This window comes from Tupaia chinensis, unplaced genomic scaffold (assembly GCF_000334495.1).
Source record: "Tupaia chinensis unplaced genomic scaffold, TupChi_1.0 Scaffold139952_1, whole genome shotgun sequence".
NCBI lineage: Eukaryota > Metazoa > Chordata > Mammalia > Scandentia > Tupaiidae > Tupaia > Tupaia belangeri.
The window spans coordinates 1294905-1320985 of NW_006199830.1; the positions used below are offsets into that span (position 1 = coordinate 1294905).

At 38.2% G+C, this 26081-nt stretch overlaps 1 protein-coding gene and 1 pseudogene across 4 annotated transcripts in view; one reads left to right on the plus strand and one right to left on the minus strand.

The window, feature by feature from the left end:
• Positions 1–1006: 1006 nt before the first annotated feature.
• The window catches only part of KIAA1328 (KIAA1328 ortholog), a 283315-nt gene continuing 258240 nt past the window's right edge, over positions 1007–26081 (minus strand). For all 4 annotated transcript variants that reach the window (XM_027765941.1, XM_027765940.1, XM_027765939.1 and 1 more), the window contains one exon: positions 1007–1633. In XM_027765941.1, coding sequence (XP_027621742.1) covers positions 1423–1633 — 211 coding nt within the window. In that variant the 3' untranslated portion in view covers positions 1007–1422. The remainder of the gene's footprint in view (positions 1634–26081) is intronic.
• On the plus strand, positions 5089–21697 carry LOC106736427 (interferon-induced transmembrane protein 3 pseudogene; annotated as a pseudogene).

Genomic DNA, 26081 nt, shown 5'->3' on the forward strand with positions numbered 1-26081 from the left:
CGTGGGGAGGCTAATAGAAGTTTAGAGTGGCTACCAATACTGTCTGACAGAGTCTTGCTCCCAGTTTAAGCCTGGGGTTGGTGAAAGTGAGAGAGAGACAGAGACAGAGACAGGGAGAGAGAGAGAGGAGAGAGAGAGAGAGAGAGAGAGAAAGGAATACCCTCCAGATCAATAAAGTCATTGGGAACAGACCTTTTCCTTTGCTCCCAATGCCTGGAGAGTTTTAAACTCACTGGCTCTCACAGGCTCATCATAATGCCCATCAGTTGGGGAGGCCACTAGAGCCCACTGGAAACTGAAGGACTCATCTCAAGAAGGCTGCTGAACAGAAGGGCAGAAGAGAAAACAAGGCCTTATTTTCTTCTACAGGTTTTCTCTGCATCAAAGAGAAGCCCACTGGGAGTTGGGGAGACACTGCTTGAGCTGATGGAACATCATCTAACAAATGGAGAGGGTTCTTTGGGGCTATGGGATAGTGGCCCTGAGCAGGCACATGTAGGGCCTGTTCAGCTCAGAGTCTTTAATTCTCACTGGGAAGAAGGAGGACCAGAGGAAGCCTATCAGTCTGCAGAAGCTGAATACCACTCTCCCTAGTGGCACCTTCTCCAGACTCAACCATGGGAAATTCACAAGCGCATGTGTAATAGAGAGTGAATAAATCAGACACTTCGGCCAACAAGAAATAACCAGAGACTGCTCTTATTTGTCATGGGAAATTGGGGGAGTGGTCACTTAAACACTGGTGGGAAAAAACGTTTCAGGACTGTGCCTCGGATTTCTCCAAGGTGATCACTCCCTTATGTGATTTGATGACACTTGTTCCCAAGGGTTGGTTGAGTCTCTCCCTCTAGCCCATTGAGCTCTTGGGTTAAGGGCTGATGACTACAGAGAATGACTCACAATAGCCCTGTTGCTTGTGATGGTAGGGGCACCAAGTCCAACTTCAGAATTAAATGAGCACTTTTAGAGGTCCTGTTGAGAGAATAGGCTAGAGGAGATAAAAAGGTCTGTCTTTCCGAGACAATTTATGTTACAAATTATATTTAAATTAGGATCTTTCAGTCAAAGGCTTTCTTAGCATACAAAAGAGAACCAACATTTTCTAGCAGAGGATGAGGGTAGGTGAACATACAATGGACACCTCCTTGTAGAAAATACATTGTACTAATAGTCTCTGTTTTGCATAAGAAAGATACCACCCCTTGCCACTACTCCCATTAGTGTGATACCCACTGACTGGTCTGATCAAAAATACTTTGGGTTATTAGAATTATTTCTATATTCAACACATAACAGGATAGTGAGATGGGTTCCTGTGAAAGAGACACAATTACTTTGCAATCAAATAATTAACAATTCTGAATCAGTATATGAAGAAACTCATGAATTTCCTATAGAAATTTTGTAGTATGTGGTTCAGTGTCAAATGAAAAATATATCTTTCAAAATTTGATTTTCCTCCAGGTCTTCAGGGCTCCTGCTTGCCCCCATCTTTTTCCAGGTTGATTTTACAGGACTGACTCTGAAAGTGCTATGATTCCAGGTCCCAGCTTCTCTGGAGGGATGGGGCTGAGGTTTGGGAGCAGAGCTTGGACTCAGAGACTGAACCAAGTCTAACAGAGATGTCTCATACCTGAAAGACACACAAGCCAGACAGAAAAGACAGATTATTAGAACATTAGAATTCAAGAAACCCAATCCAGCAGAGATGGGCTCCCCAAGGCAAAATCAGGTCATGTGCAAGAGGTTTCCTAGGCTTTCAGGAGGGTAAAAGCCAGAAAAACTTTAGAACCAAGGCCCCTGCCACCTATCTGAAGCTCTTCTACTCTGCTAAGCTCTAATATTCCTTTCTAACTGTGGAGAGAGTATGGAGTGGGAATAAATCATGCTAACAGTGATCACATTAACGGCAGCATTTACTGCAGCCTTACTAAGTCTCAGGCACTGTTCTCAAGACTTTACATGTATTAAACTTTCTTTAGCCCTCTGAATAACTCTGTGAAGTAGGTACTGTACTACTTTGATTCTCCTTATATACATGAGGAAACAGGCTCAGGGAAGCAACTCATCTAACAGGAAGCTGTGGTGAGGCACAGGCAGGATTCGAACCCACACAGTTTATGTAATGTCTCTAGGACATTAAAGTTGCCTCTCAAAGTCTTTGGAGCCAGACAGACTTGGTTCAAATTTCCACTCAACCATTTGCAAGCTTTGTGATATGGAGAAAGTTACTCAGTTTCTCAATTCAGTTTCCTGAAGTTCCATAAGGAGCTAACAGCTAATCTATTTTAGGATTAAAGGAACTAAAGTTGATATAAATGACCATACGGTAGGCACCTAATAAATGTTAGTGTCTTTCTGTTATTCCATTCAATTTCTCTAGAATCTTGAGAAAAACAACAAAAAACCCCTTATCTGATTTTTAAAAGAGATATCTTTAAAGAAAGACTGTTATTCAGAATTCTTATCAAAAAGGCTAAGCTTGTGATCAGATGGTAACACAACTGACCCATAAAGGATAGGTCCTGGGTTTACATCCTGGGACCTCTCCCTACATCTGTGTGTATGCCAGTGATCTGGGCTAGCTGAGACTGGAGGTGTATTGCAGCATGAGAACTCTGTTGGTGGTACCCGTCTCTCTCTCTCTCTATCTCGTCTTCTCTCTTTCTTACTCTTTTTTTTTTTTTTTGGAGAGGTTTTTTTGCTATAGGGCACGTGTGCTCGCCAGAAAGAGAGACAGAAAGCGAGAAATCCCCCCCCGGTGGTGGCCATGCCGCAATCCCTTCTCCTCCATTCTCCTCTCAGGATCTTGGGCATGCACACACACACAGGCGCCCGGCGTGAGTTTAAGCCGCCGGGTCTGGGACTCGAATGTTGTCGACTACGTGGGAGTCCAGTGACGTAGCCATTATGCTAACTGCTGGTCCCTCTTTCTTACTCTTTTTCATAGAATAAGCTTGGAACAGCTTAGAGACAGGGAAAATAATTACAGTCAATGATACCCTCATCTATGGCCCACTGCATGCATTTCCAGGATGAAACCAAAGGCATATCATATATGCCTTATACTCATTCATACAAAGCGTCAAATAATTCCACAGGTAAATCACGAAGCTTCAAGAGGTGTGTATGTGACTTGTCTGGTTTAGGGCTCTGCTCTTATGAGGGTCCTGACTTGGTTTATGCTCTGCTGCTGCTGTCTTGAAATTTTTAGTGATTTTATCTTTGAACTTGTGCTTTTTAAGTGAGGGCTGATGGGAAAATGGAGCCTGCATGGGATCAGAGGCGGTATGCTGGACATGCACATGAGGGTTCTGGTCTGCAGACACAGTGGACAACAGGGCAAATAGCCTGGCTGCCTGGATGCACACTCATGCCAAAAGCATTAGGGTGTGGCAGGGCTTCTGGGGGACAGCTGGGGCCAAGACCTACACCAGGTTAGCGGTGGTTATGCTGGCAGCAATGGTGCTGGTGGTGGTAAGACGGGAGGCTGGTTTGCCTGTCTGTTCCCAGAGCCCATCCTCATGGCAAACTATCACCTCTCTGGCCTGAGCACCGGGAAAGGAACTGCTGACATTCAGGCAGTAAACACCAGTAAACTATTACAATATAAAAGCATACACATGGATATTGTCATAAAGCCTATCAGAGAGACATTAGTATTCAACGAGCTTAGAATCTCTGGTTTTAAAACTGCTGTAACTCTGTAAAGCAAATATCCACAGTCTTAGAAAGAGAAACTGAAGTTAAAGCCTGCTGCATTCAAGGGGGAAATATCCACTATTTTTATATTCAGTTTTTAATCAATTATTAATGAGCAATAAAATTTTAAAGTATTTTTATTTTTATTTTTATTTATTTATTTATTTATTTATTTAATATTTTTTCTTTTTAATTGAAGACATGGCTATAGAAAACATAAACAGCCATTTTGAATTATATACCAATCATTAAGTTATTTTAGTTTCTTTTTCTTTTTTTTCTGGAGAGATTTTTGCTACAGGGTGCATATGCTCATTGGAGAGACAAAGAGAGACATAGATACAGAAAGAGAGAAGGGATGGCCATGCCCCCGTCCCTTCTCCTCCATTCTCCTCTAAGGATTTTGGGCACACACGCACATGCATCCGGGGTGAGTTTTAAGCTGCCAGATCTGTGACTCGAACCACAATCAACTACATGGGAGTCTAGTGATGTAACCATTCTGCCCTCTGCTGGTTCTTTCAGTTTCTTGTATGACTTCTACAAAGTTATGGGATACACCAAGAAAACATTAAAATGACATTGCATAAATTTATATTTAAAATAAATTCGGACATACATGAAACTAAAATCTATGAAGTATTTTTTTTTTTTTGAGAGGTTTTTGCTATAGGGCGCGTGTGCTCGCCAGACAGAGAGAGAGAGACAGAAAGCGAGAAATCACCCCCCAGGGGGGATGGCCACACCACAATCCCTTCTCCTCCTTTCTCTTCTTGGGATCTTGGGCACACACGCACATGCGCCCAGCGTGAGTTTTAAGCCACCGGGTCCGGGACACGAACTGCGGTCGACTACGTGGGAGTCCAGCGACATAGCCATTACGCTAACTGCTGGTTCCCTGAAGTTTTTTTTTTTTTTTTTTTTTTTTTTAAGGTTTATTAATTTCTTCCATGAGACAGAAAAACAGAGAGAGGCATAGAAAGAGAGTGACAGACCCCCATGACAGGGTCTTCATGCCCTCAGTCTCAGCCAGCCTGGATCACAGCATGTATGCACATGCCCAGTGTGTTCAGGGAGGTCTCAGGTCACAAACCCAGGAGTATTCCTATGTGGGTTCAATTGTGTTACTGCTACCTGGCCCCCAAAGGGTTAAATCTTTTAGAAAAAAAATGTTCCAAAAGAATTATCAGCTCTACATATAGTCCCTTTACCCACTCCCAGCTCCTGGCTCTGGACAATCACTAAACTACCATCTCCATATTTCATTTAAATTAAAGTATACAACATACGGTCTTTTGTTACTGACTTCTTTCATTTAGCATTATTCTTTCAAGGTTGATCTATGTTGTGGTGTAAATCAGTACTTCATCTTTTTTTTATTGCCAAATGACATTCTACAGTGTGGATATAAAACATTTGGTTTGTCTGTTCATCATACGATACACACTGGAGTGTTTCCGCCTTCTGGCTATTGTGAGTAGTGCTGTTACAAATACTGGTACACAATTAGCATGACCATATTTTCATTTCTCTTGGGAAGCTACTAAGGAGTGGGATTGCTGAGTGACATTCCAAGTCTATATTTAACCTTTTAAGGAACTGCTAGACTGTTCTAAAGTGGCTGTACCATTTCACATTCCCACTGGTACTGTATGAGGGACCTATAAATATTGGTATGGAAGTCTTTGTCTGGGACTATCAAGCTTCTTCAGAGACACATCCTTCAATATTCTGCATGGGAAGGATATGGGACCTACTTCTGGAATAAGAAAAGGAGGCTAATCTTTCCATTTGTAGACTGACTTGATTTCATTTTACAGCCCTTGCTGACTCATCTCACTTTTCAAAGTATGTGACATTCCTGAGTCCTCTCTTCTATGCCAACTTGAGAGAATTAACTTTCTGACTGGGACCAATATTCCATATATGGCACTGTGGCAGGAGTATTGGTCTTTTGATTATTGTTTCAAACATCCACTTCCTACCATTTTTTTCTACCCTATAGCACCACTTTTCATTGCATGTTGCTTCTAATTTCCAAGCCAAGCTTTGTGAAGTCAATCTCTTTTTGTTTGAATGTCTCTAAGGGCTCTCTTGTAGCTTCCTTTGTCCTGTTCAGTAGGTTACTGATCATCCATTCATTTCTTCTTTCCAAAAATGAGTATATATTTATGGTCTATTGATCCTTATCCTGTTCTCTTTATATCTGTAGACTTATACCTTTTAAAATTAATTTACTCTCATTTTACTAATGTGTCATGAAAGAGAAGAGATAAACATTAAGTGTTCTTTTCTTTTCAGTGTGCTAGAAGGGCAGAGAAAGGGGGAAAGGGAGAAGTTTTCCTGCAAGGGGGAAGGCCACATCGCAATCCTTCTCCTCCATTCTCCTTTTGGTTATGCATGCGCATGTGCCTGATGTGATTTTTCAAGTCACTGGGTCTGAGATGGAACTGTGCAGTCAGTCATGTGGAATCTATCTAGCTGCCTTAACTTCCATACCACCTGCTGGATATGAGCGGGCTTTTAATCATTTTATCTAAGAAATATAATTTCAAAGAGGTCCTAGAAATTGCTCTTAGGTTTATTATTAGAAATTTTCTGAACTTTTCCATTGCTATTATGAATGAGCCCCCTTTTACCCCCACTATATCTTTTAAATAGCTAATGCTGATACAGAGTTTTATAGTAATTGAGTTTTGTATTTTTCAACTGTTTATTCTTCAAGTTATTTTCTCAACTGATATTTATGGTTTTATGGGAGAATAATCATACCGAGTAAATAATAAGGTTTATGTGTTTCCAATATTTATATATTTTTCATATATTATTGCATTGGCTAGAACATCCAGGGCAATGTTAAAACTGTAGGTGATGATCCTGACATGGATACCAAACTTGAGCTGTGAAATACTGCTTTCCTTGACTAAAAATGAAGATTTTTCTGCTGAGACTTCTCCCTCCAGATTCATTTCTAGTGGAAAAGGTACAAACCCAGGCCCATCCTGACATGGATACTGAACTTGAGCTGTGAAATATTGTTTTCCTTGACTAAAAATGAAGATTTTTTCTGCTGAGACTTCATTTCTCTTTGTCTCCCTGTGTTTCCCTGTGTCTTTTTTTTTTTTTTTTTTGAAGGTAAAGTATTCTCTGGGCTCTCAAGTCCCTCCTTTATTGTGCGAATTTGTGTCTTTCCCCATTCCATTTCGGAAAGGCACAAACCCAGGCCCATCCTGTCATGGATACCGAACTTGAGCTGTGAAATATCGCTTGCATGCCACATGGTTTTAATTTTTTTGCTTTTTAAAATTAAAATCTAAAGCTTTTTTATTATTTTTTTCTTTCGTCTTTTTAATTTTTTACTTCTTCTTTTCTCTTCTCTAATTCTTTTCATTTTTTTCTTTATCTTTATTCATTGGCTGCTCAGCCTTTATGCACTAAGTGTCTAGACAGTTCAAGTGAACAGGATCCATATATCTGAATAAGATTAGGGTCAGAATATTCCTCTATTCCCACTGAATCTGATGCACAAATAGTGAAAAAGAAACAGAAGAGAGATTTCAGATCACCTCCTCCTGCACACCTCTGAACGATCAGATTGAACTTTAAGAATTAGGAAGAAATGCACCATCCATCAGATGACTAGAAATCACCACAGGGTCATAAGAAACATGGGAAAGCAAAAAAATACCTCTCCTCTTCATTCTCAGATAGTACAATGAAATTCACAAAAATGTCAGGTAAAGAATTTAGAATATTCATAGTAACAAAGCTAAAAAGATGGAAGAGAAGAGAGACAATGAACTGCAGAAGAGGCAGGAGAAAGAAACTGACTAGTTCCAGGAGGTAAGGAAATTCTTGCAAGATCTAAAAGAGGAAACACACACTATAAAAAAGAATCAAATGGATCTGTTAGAGATGAGGGCAATAATAAAGGAAGTCAAAATCTCCCTTGAAAGTATTCAAAGCAGACTAGATCATACAGAAGACTGAATCTCAGATGTAGAAGATAGAATTGCCGGCCTAGAAAAATCCACCACAAAGACTGAGAAAATTGTCCTCCAAAATGAGAATAATAGTCAAGAAATATTGATATCGTCAAATGTCCAAACATCTGGATAATTGGTATCCCAGAAAGTGAAGAGACTCATAAGGGCATTGATAATCTATTCCATAAATCCTGCAAGAAAACTTTCCAAACTTAGAGAGGCATTCAAAGATCCAGTCCCCCAAAATACAAAGGACCCCAAGCAGAATCAACCCAAGATCTTCTCTAAGACACATTATAGTCAGATTGACCAAAACCACAAAGACAAGATACTAAGATTAGCAAGAGAGGGCTAACAGCAGACCTCTCATTGGAAACAATGCGAGTGAGGAAAAAATGGGAAAATATATTCAAAGTGTTAAGGGAAAAGCAATTTCAACCAAGAATACTATACCCAGCAAGATTATACTTCACATAGAAAGAAAAGACAAGAACATTCCCAGATAAACAAAACCTGAAAGAATTTATCAACACCAGACCAGATCTCCAAGAAGTTCTGAAGGAAGTGCTATACCAGCAAAATTAAATACAGTCACACAGAAATAAGAGTTCAAAAACTAAGAAAATGGCCAACTTAATCATAGGGACAAGTCTGTAGTTGAATATTATATGCCAGAATTTAAACGGGAAGATCGAACCACAAAAGAAGATCAAGTACATGAGACTGAACTGGTAAAATAGAATTTTATGACTTTTGACTAAAACATTGCTGATTTTCATCTAGGCTTTGTTTTCTGGTTTTAAGGGTTTTTGTCCTGTCTTGAGCTGCTGATAGGTTCATGTATCTACTATTTGAACAGAATCTTAACCTGTTTCCTGGCTTTAAGTTTTAAGCAAAGTTCCTTAGCATTTCTTTGATTTATTAAACTAAAACTGTTTTTCTTGAAATTAAAAAAATATATTAAAAAATACCTATTTAATGACTGTAGTAAGCTATATAACATCAACAAGGTGATACCTTACAGTATATTCATTCTGCTCAGAGTTTCACCCCTGAAGTCAGACATGTATTCACAGATATGTATATACAAGTAGAACTTGCTATTGAAAGTAGTTAGATTACTTAAGAAATCTTGTAAATCAATAAAATGTGGGGGAAAAGAGGAATAGAAAACAACAGTAGACACCTGAGATAGTGCGGGAGGAGGGCGGGAAATGGCAGAGGATAAGAAATAGGTTCTCTCTCTCTCTCTCTCTCTCTATATATATATATATAGTTTTATATATATATATATAAATACCTATTTAATGACCATAGTAAGCTATACAGCATCAGCTAGGTGCTATCGCAGGAAAGACAGAGAGAGACAGAGAGAGAGAAAGCGAGAAGTCATCCCCCAGGGGGGATGGCCACACCACAATCCCTTCTCCTCCATTCTCCTCAGGATCTTGGGCACGCATGCATACACGCCCGGCATGAGTTTAAGCCATCGGGTCCGGGAAACATTCTTTAATATACATATATATTATTATTATTATTATTATTTGAGATTCTTTTGTTATAGGGCATGTGCACTTGCTAGAGACATACAGAGAGAAAAAGTGAGAAATCACCCCCCGGGGTGATGGTCACATTGCAATTTCTTCTTCTCCATTCTCTTCTCATGATTTTGGGCATGCACACACATGCACCCCGTATGAGTTTCAAGTTGCTGGGTCTGGAACTTTAACCACAGTTGGCCATGTGGGAGTCCAGCACCTTAACCATTATGCCACCGGCTGTCACCTAAATATATTTTTAAATTAGATGTCTTATGATTGTTTTAGTGCTTGAAAAATTTATATAGATAGAGAATATTTGTCAATAGTCCTTTGGTTCTTTTTATCTATGTGGGGAATACCAATTTAAGGAAGAATGAATTTATAAAGAGTGTGGAAGGATAACTAATTACTATAACTGGGCCAGGAGTTGTGAAATAGATCTTCTCTATATTTCTCTAATCCTTAATCACTAAAGCAAAAAAAGACTGGCATTTAGGTTTCTGAAGCACTTATAGAATACACAGCATATTTATAAGTGTTCCATATTTATTTGTCAAACATCAGCAAAAAGGTTAGGAAGAATAAAAGGATAGTCTTAAATCTGCCTATGGGACCACAGACCTCAGAGAAGAAAAATCAGATAAGTGGAGAGGAAAATCAGAAGTGTGTAGACACAGGATTGATAGTATAACTTAATATTTTACCTTTCTGTGTCTTGCTCTCCACTCAATAAAGGTGCTGGTACCACAATAAGACTTTAATGACTTTAATTCAAAATATTTCTTTCTGAAGTGCTTATTATCCATAAAGTAAATGCTACGCACAGTCAATACATCCTGGAGGAAGGCTAAAGAATTTGCCAGAAAGTCAATGACTATGAAGAGATAATTAAATCAAGAATAATTTTTGTAATTGCCAGAGGGTACATACACTTGCCAGAGAGAGGGACAGAAGAGTGGAGGGAGAAAGAACTCCCTAATAGGGTGTGGCATGCCACAATCTTTTTTCTTCCCTTTCTCTATCTTGTCAGGATTTTAGGCATACATGCACATATGCCTGCCATGTTTTTCAAATTGCTGGGGCCAGGATTCAAATTGCAGTCTGCTATTTGGGATCTGACTCCATTAACTGCTAGGGTATTGGGCCGGCCCAGGAATACTTTTAGAACGTATCAAAAGGCAAATATGGGACCAGCAGTTGGCATAATGGCTATGTTGCAGTATTCCCATGTAGTCGACAACAATTTGAGTCCTGGATCTGGCTTAAACTCATGCCGGACGTGTGTGCATGTATGCCCAAGATCCTGAGAGGAGAATGGAGAAGGGATTGCGACATGGCCATCCTCCCTTGGAGGGGGGGTGATTTCTCACTTTCTATCTCTCTGTCTCTCTCTCTCTTTCTGGCAAATGCATGTGCCCTATAGCGAAAACCTCTCCAAAAAAAAAAGGGCAAATATAACAGAGTAAAATATCTCACTCATGTTATTATAATTTATATTTCCTTTCAATTTTTACCTTTCCTATAAGATTCAATTTATTATAGGGAGGGGAGGGTGAAAAAGAAACTAGAGCCAGCTTTGTAGTGCACCAGTTAAATGCTGTGCAGAGGAGCCAGATCTCACCTAGCCTACAGGGTTTGAGTTCCACTCTGGCAGCTTGCAAAACATGCTGAGTATGTGAGCACATACTCAAGATTCTGATGAGATGGAAAATTTTGGAAAACATAATGTGTTGTTACAGGGTCCTACTTGCAATACTTTCTTCCTCTCTCTCTCTTATGTGTGCAGATGCACCTTCAGGTATTAAAAATAAATTAAAATGAAAAGGAATTAGAACAGCCCAAAATACTTTAGACAGAAGAAAAATAAAGTTGGAGGTCTCATATAACATGATTTTAAGACTTAATGTAGTTACATTAATTAAGATAATGTAGTGTTTTTCGTTATTGTTAAGAGATTTTTGTTATATAGGGCACATGTGCTCACCAGAGAGACAGAGAGACAGAAAGTGAGAAGTCACCCCCCCCCCCAGGGGGAATGGCCAAATTGCAATCCCTTCTCCTTTATTCTCTTCTTGGGATTTTTGGCACACACATACATGTGCCTGATGTGAGTTTTAAGTCGCTGGATCCAGGACTTGAACTGTGGTCAACTACATGATAGTCCAGCAATGTAATCATTATACCATCTGCTGTTCCCCAGATAATATAGTACTGGTGAAGAATGGATGTCATGTCAACACAATCAAATGGAGTCCAGAAATACGTCAACACAAATATGACCTATTGAGTTTTTTATAGATGTGGAAAGATAATTTAGTGAACAATTTTTTTCAACAAGTAGTGTTGCAACAATTGGATATCCATATGCAAAATAAGAACTTTATCATAAACTTCATGCCTAACACAAAAATGAACTCAAAATGTATCATGGATCTAAATGTAAAATATAAATGGTAAAACGGTTAGAAGAAAATATAGGAAAAAAGTCTGTGACTTGGAGTTAGGCAAGGAATTCTTAGATACGACATCAAGAAGGCAATACATAAAAGAAAAAACTGAACAAATTGGACTTTATAAAATCAAAAACATTTTATTTGTGAAAGACACTTTATGAATGAATGGACAAATTTTGCATTAGGGAGAATTAATTGAAAATCATGTAACTAACAGAGGACTTCTATTCAGAATATATAAAGGACTTTGAAAATATCAGTTGGAAATTGGGTGGACACAAGGTGGAGTTTATAACATATGTATATGTTAAAATTATGACAGCAATAGCACAAAGGCTGTAATGGGGAAAGTGAAACATGTTGTTGTATGGATTTTATACCATACATGAAATGTACTAACATTATTTAAAGGTTGATTGTTTAAATTATTTAGAAGTACTGTAAATGGTACTGCTATATTAAGTTTCCAGTTGTTCATTGTTAGGATACGGAAAGGCTACTGAATTTTATGTGTTTGACCTTTTATCCTGGAACCTTACTAAACTCACTAAATATTAGGAGACTTTTTTTGTAGAGTCCATGGAATTTTCTATATAATCATTTGGTCTGTGAACAGAGATAATCTTTTTCCAATCCTTCATCTGAAATACTCCTTTTAGCATTTCTTCTAGAGCAGATTGTCTAGTGATGTATTATCTTAGTTTTTCTTCATCTGAGAATGTTCTATTTCACCTTTATTCCTCAAGGATACTTTCTCTGGACATAGAACTTTTGCATAATGGTTCTTTCCTGTCAGCACTTTAGAAATGTTGTTGTGTTTCATTCTCTTCTCCTTGGTTTCTTAAAATAAATATATATTGCAAATTGTTGTTTTCCTATGTGTTTTCTGCCAATTTTCTCTGGCAACTTTCAGTATTTTTTCTAGTTTTGAGCTTTTGGAAATTTAATTATGACGTATTTGGGAGAGATTTCTTAGGGTTTATTTTTTTCTTGGTGTTTTCTGAATTTGCTTGTTTGCTTGATCCATTTATTTCTTCCAAGAATGAGAGAGAGAGAGAGAGATTTAGGATCGTTCAAGCTGCGATCTACTCCCAGCTTCAGCCAGCCCTGGATCATGAACATACACATATATGGTGTGTTCAGAAAGATCTCTAGATGTGAACTCAAAATCTTCCTATGAGGATCAGCCTCACAGTGCATTGTGTTAACTGCTATACTAGCCCTCTAGTCTCACAGGTTTGCTTAACTTCTTGAATTTTGTTGTGTCTTTCACCAAATGTGAGAAATTTTTTTCTAATTGTTTTATTTTTAAAATTTTATTTTTAAAGTTTATATATTTCTTCCATGAGTGAGAAGGACAGAGACAGACAGATGTAACTGCAATAGGGTCTTGACATCATGATCCACCCCCAGCTTTAAGCAGCCCTAGATCATGAGCATACCCATACCTGGCGTATTCAGAGGTCTCTGGATGCAAAATGGGAACCTTCTCGTGTGGGCCAGCCTCACAGTGTTGTGTTTTACCACTGTGTCATCATCTGACCCCTAATACTTTTTCTACTTAATGTTCTTTCTTCTCTTTATACATTCTCCCATAGGTCCCTTTTTCCATTACTTTCCCTTTTCTGTTATTCAGACTGAATAATATCTACTGATTTAATCTTTAATTTCTTCTGATTTATCTATAAGCTTTTTCTTCTGTCATTCCCATTCTGCTATTGAGTCCAGCCAAAGGATTTTTTATTTCAGTTATCTTACTTTTTTGTTCCTAAAATATGCATTTGGTTTTCCTTTATATTTTCTATTTGTTTGTTCTGAGACTTTTATCTTTTGATACATTTAAAGAATATTTGCCCAGGCCAGCCCAAGATATGGAGGTTAAAGAGCTGGATCCCAAATAGTTGAATACATGGTTTGAGTCTGGATCTGGCAGCTTGAGAAACACACTGTATGTGTGTGTGTGTGTGTGTGTGTGTGTGTGTGTGTGTGTGTGTGCCTAAAATACTGAAAAGGAGGGAGAAATGGAGGTGAAGGGATTGCAGTGTGACCATTCACTGTAGAGGGTGCTTTCACTCTCTCACCCCTTACCCCTGCCTGGTCTCTCTCCGGGAACACAAGTGCCCTTTGGCAAAATTAAAACAAACAAACAAACAAACAAAAGAATGTTTCCTCTTATTTCATGAAGCATGTTCATAACAGCTGCTTCAAAGTTGGTGATAATTCCAACATCTCTGTCATCTCTGGTTTGGCATCTATTAATCATCTTTTCCCTTGTGAACAGAAATGATCAAACTTCTTCTATGCTGAGTAATTCTGAACTGTATCCTGGACATTATAAATATCATGTCATGAGACTCCAGGTTTTGTTTAAATTCCAAGGAGAGTGTTGATTTTGTTTTGTTTGTAGTAGGCGATCAACCAGGATTGGTTCAGGACATAGTTCCAATCTATTTTCTGAGAAAATGCCAGTTAAGTTTTCAAGCATTTTCAGTGCTATTTGGATCAGTCTAGCATGTGCCACACCCAATGAACAGTATGAGCCTGGCAATGGTCACTCTAGGTCAGTTTTCAAAGTCTGTAGTTTGCCATCTAAGGAAGAGGTCAGAAACATTTTATTATAAAGGACCAGACAGTGAATACTTTAGGCTTTGTTGACCAAGAGGCAAAACCCATACGAAATTACACTCAAATTAACAAGGAAGATAACAAATTCCATAACTTTCTTACTAACAAAATTAAAACAAAAAAAACTTTTAATTTAGAATAATAGTATTATTTTTGAGGGGGGGAAAGGGAGATAATATTTCACTTCATATAGGTTCAAAGTTAATGTTCCATATTATCCAAGTGGAAAATGTTAACATATTAATACTGATCTATAATTATATATATATATATATATATTTCATCTGTAAAATGTCTTCATATAGATATGTATTATCAAATACTGAAATCAATTCACAAGGAGTATGATTTTAGCTGAGGATTTTGATAGTATTCTATTAGATTTGTTTCTTGATATTTGCCTTTTAGCATGTCATTACATTGTAGATTAATCACTTCCAGTTGATACGTAGAAGCAGCTTCTCAACTGCACAGCTAAGTGGATTTTGCAAACTAGAAATTTCCTTTGCACTTTCATCCAGGTTTGAAAAACATTTCTGGAACTGTAGTTTGAGTTCAAAAAATTTACCTGCTGCAAGTTTGTGGATAATAGAGGTCTCATTTCTTGTTTGAACTTTTTACAGCATGGCAAGTATATAAAACAGCTTTCTATTACTTAGGATTCAAACAAGGTTTGTTGTCACTGAAATGACTATCACCATCAAATTTGTGTATAAGCACTGTTTTGCCCTGTAATTTTAGGTTGAATTCATTAAGACATATAATCAAAGTCTGAATCAAAAGCTAATTTTCAAAGCTATTTAATGTTCAATACTAGTAGTTGAAAGGGATTTTTCTCATTCAGAAAAATTCTAAAGTCAGTCCTGAACCCAAAAGCAACAACAAAAAAATCACATGCACATAAAAGTTACCACTGCTAACCTACTGTGTCATTGATGTACTGTGTCACAAGTCAGTTCTTTATTTCTCGCAAAAATTCATGGTACTGATGATGATTTAGACCATAAGAACAAATTAATTTCACCATTGGTGTTATTGATTCAGTAATATTAAATTCAGAATTTTCCCCAATGTAGCTACTGCTGACTGAATCAATGGATAACCATAAGCTTTAAATACAAATTTCACAAGCTTTGTAAATTAGTGTAAGCCTTTTTGTGCTCCATGCTTTTATCACCATCAAATGCAATACATTTTAGCCGATTCCATTTCAGGTTGTAATGAATTAGTGCCTTCTCAGTTTCTTTAAAAATATTCTTGATTGTAGTAATCCTACATAAACTATTCACAGAGCTTAATTCTTTTTTTTTTTTTTTTTGAGAGATTTTCGCTATAGGGCGTGTGTGCTCGCCAGACAGACAGAGAGAGACATTAGAGACAGAAAGCGAGAAATCACACCCCAGGGGGGATGGTCACGCCACAATCCCTTCTCCTCCATTCTTCTCTTGGGATCTTGGGCGTATACACACATGCACCCGGCATGAGTTTTAAGCCACTGGGCCTGGGACTCGAACCGCGGTCGACTACGTGGGAGTCCAGCAACATAGCCATTACGCTAACTGCTGGTTCCCCACAGAGTTTAATTCTTGAGTCATAGGCACTGGTGTGGCACTTGGCACTTACAACAACTGAACAGTATCTGAAATATCAGTTGACATAATCAAGAGTCAAAGAAAACTACCTGCAATAATTTGCCTTGCTTTAAAATTGACTATTGATATCCTTCCCAATGGCAGTTCATTAAGCATCTTTAGACACTCTACAGATGTGGAGAGCACTCGTTTTATAGCTTTCTCCTAACTAGTATTCTGCCTTGCAAACTCTACCCAGCTTGGCCTCCTCAAACTCTCAACTCTGATTTCTTGAGTCAGTGAACTTGTTATTCTGCAATGAGGTTATTGAGCTGTGGTCTAGAAATGTAATGACAGGGCTATCCTCATTTATTTTCCTCTTTCAGGGATAATCATTTTGTGTTGCTTGATGTACTATGTTTGCAAACCGTTGTTTCATGTATTTTGTCTTTTTTCTTTTTTTAGCTGCTTTGGTAGGAGGATAAATCCAATCCCTGTTAAATTGGAAGAGGTAGTGCCCTGATAAGATTTTAACTGAATTGCAAAAACACACTTTAAGAACATACTTTAAGAAGATATTCTGCTTTCTTACAGTTTTTGGGCTTTGCCACTGGCAGTATTAAACCTTACCTGAAAATGTTAATAATTTTGCTCAGGCTTTAGGGAAATATGAAAAAATAGACCCAAAATTTACATTCTGGGTATACGAGAACTTAACACATTTCCCAGAATTCCTAGATAAAAGTTACATGAAGAAAGATGCTTGCCATTAATGTAATGGAAAAACCATGCTTCTGGTTCTCAGAAAGAAAAAGTATGAGATATTTGTAGGGTGAAATACGTATCAGTAGCAAATAATCAGATTTTAAAAAATGTGTATGAAGAGCCAGGTGGTGGGACAGTGGCAACAAATACAGACCCACATTAGAAAGGCATAAAGTTCACGTTCCAGGACCTCCCTGACTACACTGGGCTTATACATGTGCTTGTGATCCAGGCTGGCTGAGACTAAACATGGATCGAGTTATGGGGACTCTGCTGGGGGTGGAGTGCCTGTCTCTGTCTCTTTCTCTCAGAAGAAGAAATAGAGATAAAATAGGAATGCGATCCAAATTAATATCAAGGTTTAACTAATAAGGATAACAGATATATCAGGTATACAAGATACATCAGCCAGGGACCAGCAGTTAGTGTAATGGCTATGTTGCTGGACTCCCATGTAGTCGACCGCAGTTCGAGTCCTGGACCCGGTGGCTTAAACTCACGCCAGGCACATGTGCATGTGTACCCAAGATCCCAAAAGGAGAATGGAGGAGAAGTGATTGCGGCATGGCCATGCCCCCTGGGGAGTGATTTCTCACTTTCTGTCTCTCTGTCTCTCTCTGTCTTTCTAATGAGCACATGCACCCTATAGCAAAAATCTCTCCAAACGAAAGAAAAAAAAAGATACACCAGCCATATTTAAAATGTCAATAATTCTATTTCATCTTTATTTGTCAGATAAATAAACATATGTATTAAACTAAATTGCCTTTTTAAGAGACAGCCTGATTATAGACACATGCACCAAAGGTAAGAGAAGAGAGAAGGGCAAGTTTACTCAACATGCTAAAGTGGAAAGAGAATGCTTCTTTTTTTAAGAACAAGTTTAGACCTTAGGAAGAGAGGCAGAAAACATAAGCAGAAAAATAAAGTTGAGAACAGCAGCCTGCCTCACCACCAGTGCTGTGTGCACTTAGAACCTCACTTTTCAAACCTTCTTCACTCATGTCACCACTGGCCCTCCCCCAAACTATGAGATGTTCAAGAAAGAGCATGAGGTGTCTGTGCTGGGAGTGCCCCAACCCGTAGCTCCAGTGACATCCACCGTGATCAACATCCAGTGAGATCTTAGTGCCCAACCATGTGGTTTGGTCCCTGTTCAACATAGTCTTCATGAACTACTGTTGCCTGGCTTTCATCACATTTGCCTAATCCATAAAGTCTAGGGACAGGAAGACAGTGGGTGGCGTGACTGGGGTCCAGACCTAAGCTTCCACTACCAAGTGCCTGAATATCTTCACACTGGTTATTGGCATCATTCTGACCATTGTGTTCAGCATCCATTCACTGCTGCACCAGTAATAATTGCAGATATGATTCAACTGATGGAAGAATCTTTTCAAGGTTAATAGTTGATGGCCATGGCCTGTGGCCATGTTCACTATCCCCTGCTGGCCTGTCCCCTGGGTCTTTGGGCCTGCCCCTTGCTTTTATGCAACCACTTCTACTCACACGTGACTACAATGGGATTTAATAAAGTGCATATGTTCAGAGAAAAAAAAATAGAAAAAGAAATTTGAACAAATTCTTGATTTCTCCTTTCATCAAAGAGATTTGATGAAAGATGTTTCTAAGAAAAATAATTTTAGTTTCAGAGGCTCCAACAAAGTCATTGGGATTACAGGAATTTTCATGAAAAAAAGTTTTCATTACATATAAAAGCAGAATTACAACTTTTGCTTTCCTATTTACTTTCTTTTCATAATTTCCCCAACCACTAGTCAATGACTTTGTTGCATATATGACTAAAAAAAAATATACAAGACCCAGGGAACTATATTACTCTTTCTACCACCAAATCTACTAAGTTCCTTGTATCTGCATCAACCTTCTTTCTTCTCCCCTGCTACAATGGAAGGAGCGAACCATCTCCTAACAAAAGTTAACCTACCCCTATATGCTCTGAATCCTATCCCCTATCACCTTCTTTGGGATCTTCATCATTAGATCATCTCTCTTCTTTTCTGTATTATTTTTTTCCTCTCTCAACTGATTAATTATTATCAACATTCGAACATGCTCTAGTATCTTTCAATGGGAAAACAAAACAAAACAAAACACCCTTAAAATTCTTCCTCAGAGTGGGGAAATGACATATAATAAATGTAGAGGAAAATAATAGAAAAAAACATTTTGCAACCTCTAATCTATTCAAGAATCACTAATGGTCACTAAAACAAGAGAAAGGTTAGTGGGGACTTTTATAATAGATAAATTAGGATGACATCATCTACGCACACTGATCCTTCTTAAAATCACTACAAGCAGGACAATCAATAACTCTTTTCTTCCTGCTGTTAGAATAAGAAGTATATATACAGCATCACCTATGAAAAATTCTTGCTATAAAACAATTAAATCTGTAGATCTAATTGTCAATTTACATAAAATTCAAAATATAGAACAGGCTAAGTGACATCATGAGGATATAATCAGCCAAGTCTCAGAAAGGATGAAATGCTAAAAGACCCAGTTACTTAAAAAGAACATTAAAAAAAAAAAAAAGGAGACCAGCAGATGGCATAATGGTTGTCGGTGGACTCTCAGTTGACTGTGGTTTGAGTCCCAGACCCAGGAGCTTAAAGCTCACTCTGGACACATGTGTGTGCCCAAAATCCCAAGACAAAAATGGAGGAGGAGGGATTGCAGTATGGCCATCCCCCCGGGGGTGATTTTTCACTTTCTGTCTCTCTCTCTCTCAAAACAAAACAAAACAAAACAAAACAAGAAAAGAGTCAGCTCCATAGCATGGTGGTTAGGGCAGCCAGACCTTTGATGGCTGACTTCGCAGTTCAAATTGCAGCCCTGCTGGCTTAAAAAACACACTGGGGGGACCAGTAGGTGGCATAATGCTTGTATTGCCTGACTCCCACATAGCCAGCTGTGGTTTGAGTCCCAAACTAGGATGTTTTAAAAACTCATGGTGGGCATTTGTGTGTGTGTGTGTGTGTGTGTGCATGCGTATACGTGCCCAAGATGCAGAGAGGACAATGGCATGGTCAACCTTCCTGCGGAGTGACTTCTTGTTTTTTCTCTCTCTGTCTTTCTCTGTCTTTCCTGCAAATGCATACATTATATAGCAAAAATCTCTCTCAAAAAACAACAATAAAAAACCAAAAAAGCCACATTGGGTGCATGCCCTGAATCCTGACAGAGTGAGGAAATGGAGGAGAAAGGACTGCGGCATGGCTACCACCACTGAGGGGAGCTTTCTTCCTCTCCCTCTCTCTCTCTGTCTCTTTGGTGAGCACATGTACCCTTCAGACAAAAGAACAACAACCATAACAACAACAACAAAACTGCAATAAATTAAAAGATATTTAAGAGATCAATTAAATGTAATATATAGACTTTAATTGAAGAGTGATTCAAACAAAATCATGGTAAATATGTAGTTCTGAAACAAACTAGGAAAACTGGTCATGAACAGAGTTTTAGATAGTAAGAAATTATTGTTGGGACCGGCAGGTGGTGTGGTGGTGAAGATGCTGAACGCCCACATGGCTAACCATGGTTCAAGTCCCAGACTGGACTTGCTTTTGCTTTTTCACTTTTTCTCTCTCTCTCTCTCTGTCTCTTGCTGGTGCGTGTGCATCCTCTGTAGCAAATTTAAAAAAATAATAATAAATAAAATTAAATCAAAATTCTTAAAAACATATTCAATTATTTTCTGGTAAAATAATAAGTTGTCTTAGATTTGATTTAAAATATTTCTTAAAGAACAAATGTTTGGAGGAGGGTATTATAAAATCAAATAGTAGAATACTCAAGGTTATTGAAACTGAGTAAATCATACGTGTTCGCTATTTTTATGTGTGCTTAAAAACTACACAGTACAAAATTTAAAAGAAATCCTCTCTTCATCAACAATATCTCACCAAACTTTAGCTGCTATTCAACTTTTCCTTCTCTTTATAGCAAACTCTTTGAAAGAGTAGTGTTCATTCTGTCTCCACCTCCTCACCTCACTTAGTCTGTAGTCACTTCAGTTTGGCTTCTCCTGACCACCTTCCTGAAACTGATCTTCACAAGGTCACCAAAGAACCTCCATTTTGGAAAATCCAGTGGACACTTCAATTGTTTTGACCTCCTCAACTCATTCTACAGAACTGATCACATCTGCTTCCTGAACATACTTTTTTTTCTACTGTTGGTTTCTATAACATGACAAACTTGAATTTCTTCTTGCCATTTGGGTCACTCCTCCAATGATATTGCATTTGTTCTAAAATCTAACTTCACAATGTTGGCATTCCTCAGCACTTAGGTCAGAGCTCTTTTACCCTTTCTTATGAGGCAATCTCATTATTAAATAACTTCTCTATGCCAATTTTTAAGTCCCCATCTTTAGTACAAGCTTTAAATTCAAACACTTACTTGATTTTTTCCACTTTGATATTTTAAGGCATCTCAAACTTAACTTTCCCTAAACCAACATATTCGTCTTTGTCCCATACTAACTCCTTTCTTCATGGCTAAATCTCCAAGTTCTCTCATTTCAAAAAAATGTTCTTTCATATACTTCATTACCTAGAATCATCTTTGACACCTCCTTCTTTTTACTGCCCTCCTTCCCTATAAGGCCCTGTTGGTTCTTTTAATGCTTTCTTAGTATATTATGGTTTTGATGGTTCCTATTATATTTCAATACTGGGGTCCTAGTCACTATCATTTCTCATCTATACTACTGCAATAGGTTTAGTGGTTTCCATTTTCACTCTGGCTCCCCTCTACGTAGCAGCCAGAATGAACTTTTGCAAACATTATACATCCTGTCATTCCCCTTCAGTGACATTCCCTTACACTTACATTGAAAAACAGCTAACAAGGGTGGTATGATGATTAACTTAATATGTAAACTTGGCTAGGGTACAGAGCCCAGTTGTTTGATCAAATAATATTCTATATATTGGTGTTAAGGTATTTTTAGACATTTATAATCAGTTGGCTTTAGGTAAAACTTATCCTCCACAGTGTAGATGGGCCTTATCAGTTGAAGGCCTTAAGAGTGGAGATTGCCTAAAAGAGAAGGAATTTTACCAAGATCATAACATAGACATTCTGCCTGAGCTTCCAGCCTGCTATCCTGCTGTATGGATTTGATTTTCCAGCCCCCACAACTGCAAGAGTCAGTTCTTTAAAAATAAATATATGTGTATCTATCTGCATTTATGGGTATCTATCTGTCTGCTGGTTCTATTTCTCTGAAGAACCTCAGCTAAAACAGGCAGCAAGACCCTGAATGTCCTGTCCCTGTCTGCTGTTCCTTTCTCATTTCACATGACTCTCTGCTTCACTCATTATAATCCAGCTATAAGTCTATTTTTGGAATGGAAAATTTAGTTCCAGCCTTGAGACCATCATATTTGCTGTTTCATCTTTAGGAATGTTCTTCCTCTTTCAATGCGTTCCCCTCCCCCCTCTCTCTCTCTCTCTTTTTAATAGAAAAGAGCATGTATAGTATATATGTATTATCTAAGAAGAATAAGGTAAGTACTTGATTACAAACAATCTACCAATTCTTCCCCTGGATAACTAACTTTCTTTCTTTCTTTTTTCCTTTCTTTTCCTTTCCTTTCCTTTCTTTTCCTTTCCTTTCCTTTCCTTTCCTTTCCTTTCCTTTCCTTTCCTTTCCTTTCCTTTCCTTTCCTTTCCTTTTCTAGAGCGTGCATACACTTGTCAGAAACAGAGAGAAAGAGTGAAAGTGAAAAAGGACCTCCTCACCCTCGCCCTACAAGAGATGGCCATGCCACAATCCCGTCTCCTCCATCTCTCCTGTTAGGATTCTGAGCATGTGCGTGCACACACATGTGCCTGGTATGCTTCTCTAGCACTGGGACTCAAACCACACAGTGTTAGCCGTGGTAGAATCCAGCCACCTTAACCACTGCCAGCAGCTGGCCTGTGGATAACTATTATTCATCCTACCAGAAATCAACTTACATATCACTTCCCACTATCTAAATTAGATTGTTATATTTTTCTCCTAATACTCTATTCTTTTCCTTCATAGTATTTATTGGAATGCTATTTGAAATTATTTACTTGTATGGTTTGTTTTATATTTTTCTCCTTCATTAGACTGGAAGCACTATAAGGGCATGAAATATGTTTGCTTGGGTTAACACTGTATTTTTACATTTTTAGGTTTTTGCCATTGGGCATGTGCTTGCCAGAGAGAAAGACAGAGATAGAGGGAAAGTGAGAAACTACCCCCAAGGGGGGCATGACCATGCCGCAATCCCTTCTCCATTATCTTCCTGGGACTTTTTGGCATGCATGCAAATGTACCTGGGATGATTTTCAAGCCGCCAGGACTGAGACTTTGACCATGCTTGGCCATGTGGGAATCCAGTGCCTTAACCACTGTACCACCCACTGGCCCTTACCACTATATTCCTAATGTTAAGTACTCAATAAGTAATAATGAGACTATCCTAATTATTTTCTTAAAATATTTTCAGTTGTTCAACTAATACACATTTATATTACACAAATTCAAATATGGGCTAGCCTGTGGCCTAAAGGTTACATGAGCTAAATCCCACATGGCTGGCTGTGCTGTTTGACTCCTGGAATCAGCAGCGTAAGAAACTTGCTGGGAGTGTGTGCACATGTGTCTAAAATCAAAAAAAAAAGGGGGGGGCAATAAGAAGGAATTGCATCATGAGCATTCCTCATAGAGAGTACTCTTTCGAATCTCCCCTTGTCCCCCACCTCAGTTTCTCTTCAGCAAGTACACGTGCCCTCTGGCAAAGTAAAAAAAAAAAAAGAAAGAAATACATAAAATTACATAAAAATATAAGTCCTTTCAATACTCTATCCCCCCACCTGAATGCCAATCTCATGCCTCTTCCCAAAGATCACTTGTAATAGTTTAGTATATATGCTTCCAAATCTTTATTCGTACAATTTTATGCATACATGTGCATACACGAACACACAGAAAGAGATGCACATGCATTTGTGAACAAATTAGACCTTGCTTATGTACTGACCTATGATTTACATTTTTACTTACCAGCATTTTTTTGTGAGCATTTCACAATACAGACCTACCTAATTCTTCTAAATTGCAGCAGTGTCCTGATTTTATGGATATGCCATTGTCCTAATTTTGAATAATTCCTCAACTTCTACTATCTTACTCTACCTAAATTTTGTGTTTAGTATTCCTGTTCTGGTATCTAAAGGGAAGAAAAAAAAATCAGTATTTGGTCATTAGTGCTAATTTAAGGGTAATTTGCTTTAAAACCTTCCTTTAAAGAATGCTCTTGCACTATATACATATAAGATAATGTCAATACAACTTGCTTCAGTAAGCAGAAATAAATGGCAAGACACAGTGATGGGTTAGGAACCTTTAAATGAAATAGCTCAAATGAGGGTTGCTTTCACTAAGCCATAAACTAGCCATCATCATAAGGATCTAGAATAGTACTTTTTTCATTTTTGAGATTCTGAACCAGAGAGGTTTCAGATATTCATATGTGATAGGTAGTTTTTTCTTCACATTCATGCCAGCCAATCTTGAGTCTACAGCAGGGCACAGAGTGTACAGGCATCACTCTGACAATAGAAGTCTCAAGAGGGTAGATTCCTTTCAGGTTCTCTTCTGGCTTCTTCTTCTTCTTCTTTTTTTTTTTTTTTTAAGAGGTTTTTTGCTATAGGGCGCGTGTGTTCACCAGAAAGACAGAGACAGAGAGACAGAAAATGAGAAATCACCCCCCAGGGGGGGATGGCCACGCCACAATCCCTTCTCCCCTATTCTCCTCTCGGGATCTTGGGCATGCACGTACACGTGCCCAGCATGAGTTTAAGCCACCGGGTCCGGAACTTGAACTGTGGTCTGCTACATGGGAGTCCAGCGACATAGCTATTATGCTAACTGCTGGTCCCTCTTCTGGCTTCTTCATGCTTTTAATTTTGCAGCTCCAGTTAAACTGGGATTCTGTTGGCTAAAAGGCTTAACTTCTATTTCTATGCTAGTTTTGAGGTTCCAACCTCCAGACCTGTGAAGTTAATATCATCGGTTGTATTGAGGCTTTTAAAAGTGGATGCAGTAGATGACACTCTTACTCTGACAAGTCATTATCATGTAAAGAAAGCTACAGCTAAACATTTAGCAAAACAGAACACTTTAATGGGCTAAGTTCCCATGTATACATACTACCAAGAAATGACTCTTCTTTTTAGAACTATTTTAAATGGTCTGTTTTTTTCTGACATCAATGAGACACGTGTAACAAAGTGACTAACAATGAAAGAATCTGGGGATCTTTAAGCCTGAGACTATCATTCTAGGAGAATGATATGTTAGTCATCCTAGTAAAGCTAATCATAACTCACTATATTTCTGGTAATGACACCTAATTAATATTCTTCATAAAAATATCACATTTAAGGTAGTGGGAAGAGGTCAGGCTCTGAAGTCAGGTACTGAATTTGAATCCTAGTTCTACCTATTTCTAACCATAACCTTGGGCAATTAATTTTTCTAAGCTTCAGTTGTTTTGTAAAATAGGGGTAAAATTAACAATGCCTACCTTTCTAAGGAACTGTGATAACATAAAGTGTTTAGCACTATGCCTGGCACAATAAGATGCTCAATAAATGGGAGCTATTGGGACCAGCAATTAGCGCAATAGCTATGTCACTGGACTCCCACGTAGTCGACTGTGGTTCGCGTCCCAGACCCGGTGGGTTAAAACTCACGACGGGTGCGTGTACACCCAAGATCCCGAGAGGAGTACGGAGGAGAAGGGATTGCGGCGTGGCCATCCCCCATGAGGGGTGATTTCTCGCTTTCTGTCTCTCTGTCTCTCTCTGTCTGTCTGGTGAGCACATGTGCCCTATAGCAAAAACCTCTCTCAAAAAAAAAATGGGAGCTATTATAACTAATACTTTAAAATTGTCATAAGGAAGCGGGATGTAGGCAGAGAAAGGGACAGAAGGATCAGAAAGAAGTCTAAATAAATGTGCCATTAAAGCTATCATAACAACTGTTATAGGAATGTATGCAGAGTGAAATGATCAAAGACAAAGCAAAGATAAAACCAATCAAAGACCTGAGGCATCATTTGTATGGGAGAATTTTCTGTATGGACAAAAATATGCAATACACTAAAGTCAAAAGACAACAGATAAGCTAAGAAAAGTTTTGTGACCTATTACAAGACTACTTTTCTTCATATGTAAAGAGCATCTATAAGTAAAGCAAACTAATAACTGACTTGAAAAATGGGCAAAAGATAAAACGATGGTTTGTAGAAAATACAAATGACTCAAATAAAAAACTTCAGTCATAAAAAGAGAAATATAATTATGAATAAAATTTTTACCTATTAGACTGGCAAAGAATTAAACTTTTTAATTATATCA